This window comes from Salvelinus sp. IW2-2015, linkage group LG32, assembly GCF_002910315.2.
Source record: "Salvelinus sp. IW2-2015 linkage group LG32, ASM291031v2, whole genome shotgun sequence".
NCBI lineage: Eukaryota > Metazoa > Chordata > Actinopteri > Salmoniformes > Salmonidae > Salvelinus > Salvelinus sp. IW2-2015.
Window position 1 is genome coordinate 11,133,127 of NC_036871.1, and position 13,837 is coordinate 11,146,963.

At 39.8% G+C, this 13,837-nt stretch overlaps 2 protein-coding genes across 2 annotated transcripts in view; one reads left to right on the top strand and one right to left on the bottom strand.

The window, feature by feature from the left end:
- The window catches only part of LOC111956866 (E3 ubiquitin-protein ligase MARCHF2), a 60,931-nt gene that overhangs the window by 14,140 nt on the left and 32,954 nt on the right, over positions 1-13,837 (bottom strand). The window lies entirely within an intron of this gene.
- LOC111956865 (solute carrier family 25 member 36-A) overlaps positions 11,704-13,837 on the top strand; it is a 33,440-nt gene continuing 31,306 nt past the window's right edge. Inside the window, exon 1 of the mRNA XM_023977543.2 lies at positions 11,704-12,166. Within this exon, the coding sequence (XP_023833311.1) occupies positions 12,126-12,166 (41 nt within the window). The 5' untranslated portion in view covers positions 11,704-12,125. The remainder of the gene's footprint in view (positions 12,167-13,837) is intronic.

Consider the following 13,837-nt stretch of genomic DNA (forward strand, 5'->3'; position numbering starts at 1 on the left):
ATATTGCTATTCTCAGATTTTTTCTAAATAGATTTTTGCTTTAAAATGTGTTTAGTTGCAAAATGGTAAATTCATTGCTTTACAAATACATCATAAGCAATTAGACAGCATGGTTACACGTGACAACGGTCAATTATCAGGATCTTGTCACGGTATCTCTGTGCATTCAAATTGCCATCGACAAAATACAAATTGTGTTCCTTGTCCGTAGCTTATGCCTGCCTTATACCATAACCCTACCGCCACCATGGGGCATTATCAGCAAACTGCTCGCCCAGACGACTCCATACACTATGTCAGCCATCTGCCCAGTACAATTGAAACCGGGATTCATCAGTGAAGGCCACACTTCTCCACCATCGGAGGTGAGCATTTGCCCATTGAAGTCGGTTACGACGCCGAACTGCAGCCAGGTCAAGACCCTGGTGAGGACGACAAGCATGCAGATTAGCTTCCCTGAGACGGTTTCTGACAGTTTGTGCAGAAATTCTACAGTTGCGCAAACCCACAGTTTCATCAGCTGTCCGGGTGGCTGGTCTCAGATKATTTCGCAGGTGAAGAAGCAGGATGTGGAGGTCCTGGGCTGGCATGGTTACATGTGGTCTGCGGTTGTGAGGACGGATGGACGTACTGCAAAATTCTCAAAAATGACGTTGGAGGCGGCTTATGATAGAGAATTTAACATTCAATTATCTGGCAACAGCGCTGGTGGACATTTCTGCAGTCAGCATGCCAATTGCATGCTCCCTCAAAACTTTAGACATCTGTGGCATTGTGTTGTGTGACATAACTGCACATTTTAGAGTGGCATTTTATTTTCCCAAGCACAAGGTGCACCTGTGTAATGATCATGCTGTTTAATCAGCTTCTTGATATAGCACAACACCTGTCAGGTGGATGGATGATCTTCGCAAAGGATAAATGCTCACTAACAGGTATGTAAACAAATTTGTGCACAATATTTGAGAGAAATAAGCTTTTTGTGCATATTATGGAAAATTTCTGGGATCTTTTAGTTGAGCTCATGAAACATGGGACCAACACTTTACATGTTGCATTTATATTTTTGTTTTGTGTGTATCATTCACAACATTTGAACGGGAGCTATAATCATCTCCTTGAAATGTTGATATTGTCACGTTCCTGACCTATTTTCTGTTGTTTTGTATGTGTTAGTCGGTCAGGGCGTGAGTGTGGGTGGGCATTTCTATGTTTTGTGTTTCTATGTTTAGGTCTTGTAATCAGCCTTATATGGTTCTCAATCAGAGACAGGTGTTTGACGTTTTCCTCTGATTGAGAACCATATATAGGTTGGCTGTTCACACTGTTTGTTTGTGGGTGATTGTCTCCTGTGTCTTTCGTGTCTGTGTATGTGCACCACACGGGACTGTTTTGGCTGTTCATTCGTTTGATGTAGTCTGTTCCTGTCCGTGAGTTCTGCGTGTAGTTATGTAAGTTCCATGTTCAGGTTTCGTCTACGTCGTGTTTGTTATTTTGTAAAATTATCAAGTGTTCTTCGTGTGTTTCGTATTCGTCTTTGTATTTCAAATAAATTMATTTATGTCTACATACCTCGCTGCGTGTTGGTCCGACCCATGCTCCTCCTCGTCCGAGGAGGAGGCAGATTTAGAACGCCGTTACAGATATTTTGTTGCGTTGACAACCAAACACAATTCAATATYAGTAAATATCATTACATTTGAAATCAACCAGAGCTTGAAAAAACCCTAAGCCTATTGTATTGTCTATTTTTTGTTGAAACCATAGCCGTTGATGACGTTGCAAATGATATATAGGCCTAAACAGCATCATTAATGATATATGAATGATAAAGTATAGTCACATTTCATTTGCTCTGTTAAACCTATTCTTTGGAATGACTTCGACAGCAACAGTTAATCTATTTCGTTTTTAAGTGGAGATCTTTCAACAATCATTCTCACGATAGCACATTGATAGCAGTCAGTGACAAATATAATAGCAAAGCTCGGCTTGATTAAAACCCTGAATGGGAGACTTGAGGATAGTTGTTGATATATTCTGCAGTAGGTGCTGCCCAGCCTACTGTTTTGTTTTCTGATAGTGGATATACCGTCAAAGATCTGACGTTGTTTTAAAGTTACAAATTCAACATATTTTAATACAAGGTTTGTCTATGTTGAAATTTGGTGACCATGATGACATAATCCTGTGGCTGAAATTTCACCCTCAAAACAACAGTTTACGTTGAGGACGTTCTTTCAAATCCAATGCATTTTCCACGTASATTACACGTCACAATAAGTTGTCAAAGTACGTTGAAACAACATTGATTCAACCAGTTTGTGCCCAGTGGGAGACTTCTTACTTTGCTTTCAAAAGCATACAGTTAGTGCTGTGCATGATCATGAGGCGTATTTGCTATCATCTATTTTCTAACACCACATTCTTTGATCACAGCATTCGGCACTACTACAACACCAGAGAATGCACCACGACGAGGACCATCTTGCCTCCTAATCCACAAAGAGGAAGGCGAGGCTCAAGAAGAGTTCCTTTTTTCACTGCCATAACCATCAATCGTTTCAACTCAGTCCTACTGACATTTCCTGCTGTCACTGATTTGGCAATAATAGTTTTTTTGTCAACCAGTCTTTTCAACTCTTTTAAAACTGACACCTCAAAACTCTCCTTTCACATATTAATTTCCTCCACGAAGCTTCCAAAGATCTGTCTCAACAAAAAGGTAAGTAGATCTCGTTCCTCTTCAGACCATCCAGGGTGAGACCAATAAGGATCCTCCGGGTGACCTTCAGGCCATCCAGGGTGAGACATACAACATGCAGGTAGTGCTATGCATGATCAGTATTATCTATATTTGCTATTATCTATTGATCTACATTATTTTGTTCAGTATCCTATGCCACTTCACCATCACCAGAAGAAGAACTTGCCTCCTGCTCACCAATGAGGAAGGAGAGGCCCATGAAGCGTCCTTTCACTTCCTTCAATAAACTGTAATTTCCCCATTCATGAGTCCTTAAGTGGAATTTCTATWAAAAAAATTATAAAAGTAGATTGATGAGCTCAACAAACAAGAAAATKATTGGGCATTCTAAGTTCAAAGAAATCCTTCATGGCATTCTATGAGTCTCACTTCAGTGGTTGAGTTCCAGACAGACTGTAGACCTTGTTGCCAAGGCTGTAAATCCTATTGTAGTCTATTCTCCCCTTTGGACTCATTATTAATAAAGTCCCTAGTAATCAGGTTAATGTGTGACACGAGTGGTCTGACAAAAATATTGGCAATGAATATGAGTACACCACTGCAAAGCATGAGGCAAGCTGACCATCTCTAATAAATAGGACATTAGTCAACATTGTTTGTTAATAAAGGGAAATCTCTAAATGTTTCAACTTCATATTTATCATCTCCAGCGCCACCCCAGCATACAATGGCAAGAAAAAGTATGTGAACCCTTTGGAAATACCTGGATTTCTGCATAAATTGGTCATAACATTTGATCTGATCTTCATCTCGGTCACAACAATAGACAAACACAGTCTGCTTAAACTAACAACACACAAACAATCATACRTTTTCATGTCTTTATTGAACACACTGTGTAAACATTCACAGAGCAGGGTGAAAAAATATGTGAACCCTTGGATTTAATAACTGGTTGACCCTCCTTTGGTAGCAGTAGCCTCAACAAAACGTTTTCTGTAGTTGCGGATCAGACCTGCGCAACGGTCAGGAGGAATTTTAGACCATTCCTCTTTACAAAACTGTTTCAGTTCAGCAATATTCTTGTGATGTCTGGTGTGAACCGCTCTATTGAGGTCCTGCCACAGCATCTCAATCGGATTGAGGTCAGGGCTCTGACTAGGCCACTCCAGAAGGTGTATTTTCTTCTGTTGAGCCATTCTGTCGTTGATTTACGTCTGTGTTTTGGGTTGTTGTCCTGTTGCATCACCCAACTTCTGTTGAGCTTCAATTGGCGGACAGATAGACTAACATTCTCCTGCAAAATTCTTGATAAACTTGGGAATTCATTTTTCCGTCGATGATAGCAAGCTGTCCAGGATGCTGAGGCAGCAAAGCAGCCCCAAATCATGATGCTCTCTCCACCATACTTTACAGTTGGGATGAGGTTTTGATGTTGGTGTGCTGTGACTTTTTTTCTCCACACATAGTGTTGTGTGTTCCTTCCAAACAATTCAACTGTAGTTTCATCTGTCCACAGAATATTTTGCCAGTAGCGCTGTGGAACATCCAGGTGCACTTTTGCAAAGTTCAGACGTGCTGCAATGTTTTTTGGGATAGCAGTGGCTTCTTCCGTGGTGTCCTCCCATGAACACCATTCTTGTTTAGTGTTTTACGTATCGTAGACTCATCAACAGAGATGTTAGCATATTCCAAAGATTTCTGTAAGTCATTGAGCATTATGCACTGTGCTCTTGCAGTCATCTTTGCAGGACGGCCACTCCTAGTGAGAGTAGCAACAGTGCTGAACTTTCTCCATTTATAGACCATTTGTCTTAATGTAGACTGATGAACATGAAGGCTTTTAGAGATACTTTTGTAACCCTTTCCAGCTTTATGCAAGTCAACGATTCTTAATCTTAGGTCGTCTGAGATCTCTTTTGTTCGAGGCATGGTTCACATTTTATTTATTTAACAAGGCAAGTCAGTTAAGAACAAATTCTTATTTACAATGACGGCCTACCGGGGAACAGTGGGTTAACTGCCTTGTTCAGGGGCAGAACGRCAGATTTTTACCTTGTCAGCTCGGGGATTCAATCCAGAAACCTTTCAGTTACTGGCACAATGCTCTAACCACTAGGCTACCTGCCGCCCACATCAGGCAATGCTTCTTGTGAATAGCAAACTCAAATTTTGTGAGTGTTTTTTATAGGGCGAAGGCAGCTCTAACCAATCTCGTCTCATTGATTGGACTCCAGGTTAGCTGACTCCTGACTCCAATTAGCTTTTGGAGAAGTCATTAATCTAAGGGGTTCACATACCTTTTCCAACCTACACTGTGAATGTTTAAATGATGTATTCAATATAGACAAGAAAAATACAATAATTTGTGTGTTATTAGTTTAAGCACACTATGTTTGACTATTGTTGTGACTTAGATGAAGATCAGATCAAATTTGATGACCAATTTATGCAGAAGTCCAGGTCATTCCAAAGGGTTCACATACTTTGTCTTGCCACTGTATGTAAAAATTGTGCATTTCTATGTTCTGTAGTAAAAAAGATAAGTGTTTACAAGGACACTGGTGTGCATCGTGTGATTTTGACCAATTGTGAGTAGGCATGATCTTTCTCTAAGTTTCTAAGTTTTTCCAAAGACATCATCAACCAATTAGTAGGCAATGCCTTCTCAAAATTGGTCAAAATCACACTAGTGCATCGTGTGAAAACATAGAAGTGCACAATTTTTACATATGTTGATGTTGGGATGATGGATAATATTAGCTTTACCTTTAACGTTTCAAAGGCTGTCCATAATATACTATGATCTTGTGTTCAATCCCACATTCAATAAATTGGTTGTAACAGATGATATAACAGTATTAATTACTCCAATGTTACACAGAGGCCCCAAAGGTCACTATTATTGATGGCACAGTCTTCTATCCACCCATTGGCTAACATAGTTAAATCTATAAACACACTCTGAAGCGTGCTTCCCATTAGATGGTTTCTCCTCGATCAGAGTCCAGTGGGAGTCATGAGACTGGAGCACAAAGTCTCAATGTGTGTTGGTGGGATATCATGAGTTGTGTGTTAGCACTTAGCAGAGTGTAACACAACCATCTCACTTTCTCTAATGTGTAATGCACTTTCTTAATCTTAACCTACAGTACATTTTCTTACTGACAGTCCCTGTTTTGGGGAAAAGCTTTGGGATGGGGCTGGAGAAATGTAACCACTATGGATGCAAGGACTGATATCAAATGGATAGTTTTAACCATGTTTTGAGGCTATATAGTGTTTGCTTACATTTAATTTGTTTACAAACATTGGAGTAATACAAGCTTGTGTTTTGGGTTCTGATGGGGTACGACAGTTGAACTAAGCTCATGAGGCATTTATAAGTTACACTATTTAAACAAAATAATGTTTAAATAGTGGATTTGGCTATTTCAGCCACACCGGTTGCTGCAAGGTGTATAAAATCAAGCACACCGCCATGCAATCTCCATAGACAAACATTGGCAGTTGAATGGCCTTACTGAAGAGCTCGGTGACTTTCAATGTGGCACTGTCATAGGATGCCACCTATCCAAATAGTCAGTTTGTCCAATTTCTGTCCTGCTAGAGCTGCTTGGTCAACTGTAAGTGCTGTTATTGTGAAGTTAAATTGTCTAGGAGCAACTAGACAGCTGCGAAGTGGTAGGCCACACAAGCTCACAGAATGGGATGACCGAGTACTGAAGCGCATAAAAATTGCCTGTCCTCGTTGCAACACTCATTACTGAGTTCCAAACTGCCTCTGGAAGCAACATCAGCACTAGAACTGTTCGTCGGGAGTATCATGAAATGGGTTTCCATGGCCGACCAGCCGCACACAAGCCTAAGATCACCATGCGCAATGCCATATTGGATGTCCATGATTTTGGAATGAGATGTTCGACGAGCAGGTGTCCTCATACTTTTGCTCATGTAGTGCATATTCTTCAAGAATCAATGGGTAAATATAATTAAATGTATAAGTTCCAAAATGGATGTATTAACTGCAGATTGCCCGTTTAAATGACCTTCAAAGTAATTGCATTATGATTGGGTTATTAATGTTTCATGGTGTCACAATGTTCCCATGAACGATTGGTTCTCCATCAAAATGTCTGGGGTCAGTCTGCCATTTGAATGGAATTTGTTCAGCTATGACTTATAAGTTGTTGTCAGCTACATGAATCAAAAGTAAACATGACCCAGTGACAATGATCACTTTCCCCTGCTCAGACGCTGCATGCATCAACCAATGGTTGCGTATCCACCTCATCGACTGTGTCATCGACTGACACATTGCTAGTATATGATGTGGTTAGCTGATACTTACACACACGTTCTCGTGTTTTCACACTAAATTGTGGAAAGAATGGTTGCATAACAAGTTTCAAGTTGCATTTGCCACATGCACAAGTACAGTGAAACGCTTAACTTGCAAGCCCTTYCCAACAGTGTAGTATTCAATATCAAAATATTAGAACAAAAACAACAGGAAAAATAAGCAATAAGAGGGGAAGAAGATAAAAACTAAAGAATGTAAGCTGTATACAGGGTCGGTGCCAGTACCAAATGTACAATGTGCAGGGATACTGGAGTAGTTGAGGTAGAGACAGTATGTACATGTCGGTAGAGATTAGGAGAAAGTGGCTGGTAGCAGAATAAATAATGATAACACAAAAAAAAAAAATAGTAAAAATATCGTAGCAGCATAAGTGCTGGGTGGGTGCCTGCGTAGTGGTGAGTGTGGTGTGTGTATGTTTGAGTGTTGGTGTGAGTGTGTGTGTGTGTGTATGTTTGAGTGTTGGTGTGAGTGTGTGTGTGTGTGTATGTTTGAGTGTTAGTGTGAGTGTGTTTGAGTGTTGGTGTGAGTGTGTTTGAGTGTTAGTGTGCATGTGCAAGTGTCAGTGTAGGTGGCTGGAAAGCAAACAGGGATGGAAAGTGACTGGTAGCAGGAATATATAATACTTATGGTTATATACTAATGGTAATACACAGTATACGTACACTCCCGTTCAAAAGTTTGGGGTCACTTAGAAATGTCCTTGTTTTTGAAAGAAAAGCTACATTTTTGTCCATTCAAATAACATCAAATTGATCAGAAATACAGTGTAGAGATTGTTAATGTTGTAAATGACTATTGTAGCTGGAAACGGCAGATTTTTTAATAGAATATCTACATAGGCGTACAGAGGCCCATTATCAGCAACCATCACTCCTATGTTCCAATGGCACGTTGTCTTAGCTAATCCAAGTTTATCATTTTAAAAGGTTAATTGATCATTAGAAAACCCTTTTGCAATTATGTTAGCACAGCTGAAAACTGTTGTTCTTATTAAAGAAGCAATAAAACTGGCCTTCTTTAGACTAGTTGAGTATCTGGTAGCCTAGTGGTTAGAGTGTTGGACTTGTAAACGAAAGGTTGCAAGATCGAATCTCTGAGCTGACAACCCACCTCCTCCGCATTTCAATAATGCACCATGGCATGCAGCATAATCCCATTGCTGCAATCTCGTGATTCTCTTATACTGTTAGTGTGAGAAACCGCAGACAACTTTGTATTGGAAAAAAATTATGTAATTATATTTCATTAATTTACTGTGCTCTCGTCCTCACGGCAAGGTGACTTACATAAACGTACTTTGATCACTTTAGCTCATGCCAAGAACCTCATCAGAATCACGAGATTGCAGCAATGGGATTATGCTGCATGCCATGGTGCATTATTGAAATGCGGAGGAGGTGGGTGCACACGGTGAAGAGGGTCAAGAGGTTCAAGCCTCAGTGTCCATCTCACCAGCACAGTCGTGAAGAAGGCACGGCAGTGCCTCTTCTCCCTCAGGAGGCTGAAATTATTTGGTATGGCCCCTCAGATCCTTAGAAAATGTTATAGCTGCACCATCGAGAGCATTCTGACTAAAAATGCAGAATTATGACCAAGGTTTTGAACTGGCAACTGGGGGAGGACTACGTGGGTGCGTCTTACGCCACTGGTTGCCAGTCCAGTACCATCATTTGTCATCTCAACTGTCAATAGCAACCCATTACCCTTTTTCCATGTCCTGTATTGTGGTTGCCAGTTTCTCCGCTATCACTGTATTGCAGTATCCATTGTTTATTTACTTGTGCAAGATAACAACAAAGGGAGATGGATATTGGGTAAATCCAATTGAATTCAATCACTTTTTGACAGCACCCCTTTTGATTTAAATGAAACCTTCCATACACATTTGCCAGTTGTAGAACTGCTCAAAAAGTAACTTTTGGAACCTGAATGCCAAAACATTAAAGAGATAAAGGTGCTCAAAGTGGACCTATTTTGCATAACCCACCATACATAAGACATCCATGTCTTCATCACTGGAAAAGATAAATGTTTGTGTCTGATATCATTTAAAATCTTACAAACAGGATTTTCAAACTGTTTTATAATTTCTTGTAAAGAATGTTTGTTTTTTAAAATAAATATTGTAATTTTGTTTTAACCTTAAACGTCAATTATCTAAAAACAAGTAAACTCAGATTTTCTTTCTTCATATTCACTTATGTTGTAGAATGGACCTATCCCTGAATGCCATTGTTTTGGCATACAGGTCCAAAGAGTCCCTTTCTTCCATAGGCAAACATGTATGGAAGGCTTTGTTTAAATCAAAAGGGATGCTGTCAAAAAGTGATTGAATTCATATGGATTTACCCTACTGTTTTAAGAGATTGGTGTCCAGGCGAACTATAAGCTTCTTCTCCTCTCTACTTATTCTTCCTCACATAGGACCTATCTGATCAGGTCTCTTTTCATATTTATTTTTAACTCCGGAAGGAAAAGTGCTATATGAATAAAGTAATGTCTATTTTCATTGTTACAGTCTTACAGGACAGTTATACATCATGGGAGCATAATCCACTTTCTATGAGCTGCCGATCTCGTTTTAGTCTGCCAGGACAGTCATAAATAACTTTAGCCTCCATGCACATGACTTCAACTTGTCAAATTGTGCCTCCAATTAGGAAACCAAGAGGTCCATTCATCCCCTATTAGATCAGCCAACCACATTTCCCATAATGGATGTTACAATCTTTCAACTGATCTGGTTGCTCTCACAGGGACCTCAGTCTGGTTTCACATCATTGTCAGTCTGTAGCAAGTCTGCTTTAGGACTATTGGGCTTGGACTCCCATGCCCCAATTTTATATATTTTTTATTACCTGTTCCAGTAACAGAAATGTTTCCCTCCATATATCGTTTTTCACAGTTCATTGTACATACATACACTTGGAATATCAGTGTGAGGTGACCTCTCGTCACTAAGTTGGCAACCTAATTTTATTTCACGGCATCCCATAAAGCACAAAATGTGCATTTAAATTGAAAATGCAGTGTACATAAACCAAAACACTTGACACGTAGTTGTTATAAATATGCAATAGGTCACTAGGATAATAATTAAGTGATAATGCCCGAGAAGCCAGTATTTGGGGGATATATTGGCGCGGGTGTTGTTTCATCTCGGGCCTGCAAACCTTGCAAATATATCCTCCAAACACCGGCTTCATGGGCATTATCACTTTTATACAACGGGTTACCAACATATTCAAATAATGATTGACATTTTTCATTAAAAACGTTATTTGGATTAATTAATTCATACTATTTCATCCTTCCACAAGATATAGTCCCGACACAAATCTGGGGTTGCTACCGAAGCCGTCTGGAGGTTCATTCTATTGGTTCAGTTGCCAGAGACTCGACCCAGTCGTTCAGTCTTTTTGTTCGGTACCCATGGACTCGACCCAGTCGTTCGTTCTAAATGTTCCATTGTCATTCTGGCTGGCAAAGGTTCTTATCCCTTGCTTGCTAGCTAGCCAACAACGGCTAATTTACAGTCACTTCAAACAGTGCAGCCAGAATAACAACAGTAGTTGTATTTGCATTTTTTATGCTGTTTTCTAGTGACATTTATTGTGACTTCCATAACAATGAGCTAATGAGGCGCGATTTCGCCTGAAATAGAATATGTGCTCACTCGTCAGGACACTTGTTCAGAGGAGCTAGCCAACAACACAGCTAAAACAATCACTTCAAACTGAAGCTGGAAAGACTGCAAACTAGCTGCACTTCGTTTAGTTGTACCTTTTTTCAATTCACATTTCTTTGTATACATCCATAAAAATGATGCAAGCTGATTCATGAGTTCGACTGGCTGAGAAACGCAGCCTGCCTGTCTCTCGTCCCGACTCGTTCATTACTATGGGACAGCTGGAGATGGAAATTGAATATTGAAACAATGTTGCAAATGTCGGAGAGACAGACAGCAAGGTTTATACAAATGATGTTTTCTTGATAAGTGCGTGAATTAGACAATTTTCCTGTCCTGCTAAGTATTCAAAATGTAACTAGTACTTTTGGGTGCCAGGGAAAATGTAAGGAGTAAAAAGTACATTATTTTGTTTAGGAATGTAGTGGAGTAAAATTAAAAATCGTCAAAAATATAAATAGTAAAGTACAGTACAGATAGCCCAAAAAACTACTTAAGTAGTACTTTAAAGTACTTTACACCACTGGATTTAGCTGGTGGTAACGTATGGAATAGACACAGGGTGGAATGCGGTTTAACCAGCGTTCAGCATTCAGGATTAGACGAACCCGTTGCCTAATTAATAAGAACAAATCCATTCATGCAATGTGCATATGACATGTTCATAGGTTAATCACCGGCAAAGCATTTTGAATAGACATATATGTCATATGTCATATCCTCATAACCATTACTTGTTAAAAAAAAGTTAATTTTGTTATTTATACATGTAAGGACCTAAAACCGCCCCTTTTTATATAAGGTGCTGCAGCTGATCATGTGAAAGATTGTATAAAGGTTTCATGTGAAATTTGCGTGATCGGGCGGAGACAAATTGACGTAATAAKGCAAACTGTCCAATAGCGGACTCTGTTTTGCAGCCTATATGATTCTACTGTAGTTAAATTCTAGGGATATGACCGATCGCCTCTTACTGCAGCGGTGAACAGTTCAGAAACGAAAGCTAGGGGGACTGTTGCAAATAACGATTGATAAAAGCAAGAATACATAAAACAATCTTCCTTTTGAGTTTCTCTTCTTTTGTAGTATAACGATCTACAAATTCAAATAAGGTCTGTTCAAAGAGGTGATTGCTCGAAACGAAGATAAGGGTTTGTGTAGCACGCAAGTAGACTAGCTGTCTAGCTAACGTTGCTACGGCAATCTGAATCACCCTTCTAACTGTTACTGATTGATAATCGACGTCGCTGATTTATCGAAGTGCGCAAGTCGTCTTCGAAATCGGGGTGGTCGACCGTTCGCCATCCAACCCTGTCTTCCCCCTTGACGCAGTCCGAAGAGTGTACTGGTACAGAGAATGCTAAAGAATGAGTCAAAGGGATACATTGGTTCATTTGTTTGCCGGAGGGTGAGTAGCTATTATTTGCTAGGAATAAAGTTAGGTAGTCGACATAACATTTCGTGACTGACTTTTATAGTCAAAATTAGCTTGCATGGCTATCTTGGTGAAAATAACACCCATTTATTTCCCCATTGCCATTTTTGCAAGGCGCGCGTGCATGTTACATTAGTAACTGCACTACCCGACCCATCCTCAGGCAGCAGCTAGCCAGTTGCAGTATCAAAGTAGGTACCACGGTCTAGTTAGCTAGGCGCTGGCCACTACTATTGTAGCCTAGTGTCAACACATCAGAGACATTGCAGTAGTGTCCGATGTTGACTTTTATCACACACGATATTATTTAATTTGACAGAAAACAGGTTGACACCAACGCATCACACTCCACAGTGTTCCTGGTTTGCACTGACAGATGAGTATGCTCGTGAATGAAACATCCATGACGCACGAGCCTTTGTTGTTCTCGAGCAGCGTTTGACCGATTAGCGATAGCTATGTCACCGAATAGCATGATTACATTTCTTGACACATTTGTTTTGCATTTTATTACTCCGACAAACCTTTATAAAACACACGGAGAATATGCCCATGCCTATCTGGTTCATACATTGTATCAACTAACTTACTGCCACACCATTCCATAGACTGGATAAAAAGGTCAGGTCAAAACACAGAGGTGCAATCATTATTCCGAACAGGAATAATGATGATTGCACTATAATGATTACATTATTTCAAACAGTTGGAACGTTTTACAACTAAAACTATTGGACAAATTCAGGTAGGTCCCTCCCCGTTTCGTTCCGTCTGCTTCCGTTTAAAAAACGTTTTGCAACTAAATGTAATAAATACGCCCCTACGTAGGCTACAATATATTAGTTTGACTGACACACACGGTAGGCTATAAGTAAAACTCAACGCCACGATGTAATTCACATCAGCGGAGTTGAGCGGTGACTAGTGTGGGCGGACTTGGGCTCCGACCTCACATAAAATGTAGTTGTTTTTAATCGAAAACTAAGGATTTCAGCACCCCCAAAATAGCCCGCAATTATATTGCACATTCATTGTCCCGCTCTACTCCATTGTGAAGTTGTTTTACTTGGTTAAGGATAGTCTAGTTATGCATGTCAGTGAAAATATTGAGGAACATTATTCTCCGTGAATTCTATTTCTAGCACACACATGGAAAAAAACGGGTCTCGTTTGATTTGGGCTGAAGTCTCCCAGTGTTTATTTCAAGTGTCATTCTCATTGTATAAAATAAAACGGTAAGAATGTCTCAGTTGTAACGTTGTCAACATACTACCTGCGTGTTTCCGTTCCTGTAGTCGTGTATATTATTGGAGTCATATGTGTTACGTAATTTTCTAGCTTTGCTACATTGTAGTAGACCTTTACATTCAATACATCATGCTGACACAGGGAAGTTGAACGGGTTAAAGGGCACCTGTCTAGTCTAGGCTGTGGAAAATGTACTTGTTATTTGTGTTGATTCCATGTCAGACTACTCCAAGTAAATTGAGATTGGTGAAATCTACAATGTGCTTAGGGGCATTGAAACATGACCAGTTGGTTATTAGAGCCATTCTCGCAATTGGACACTAAATATGCCTACTTATCACGGCAAATCTAATTCTAGTATGTTTTTAGGCGCAAGTCTTTGGATGACACATTCAG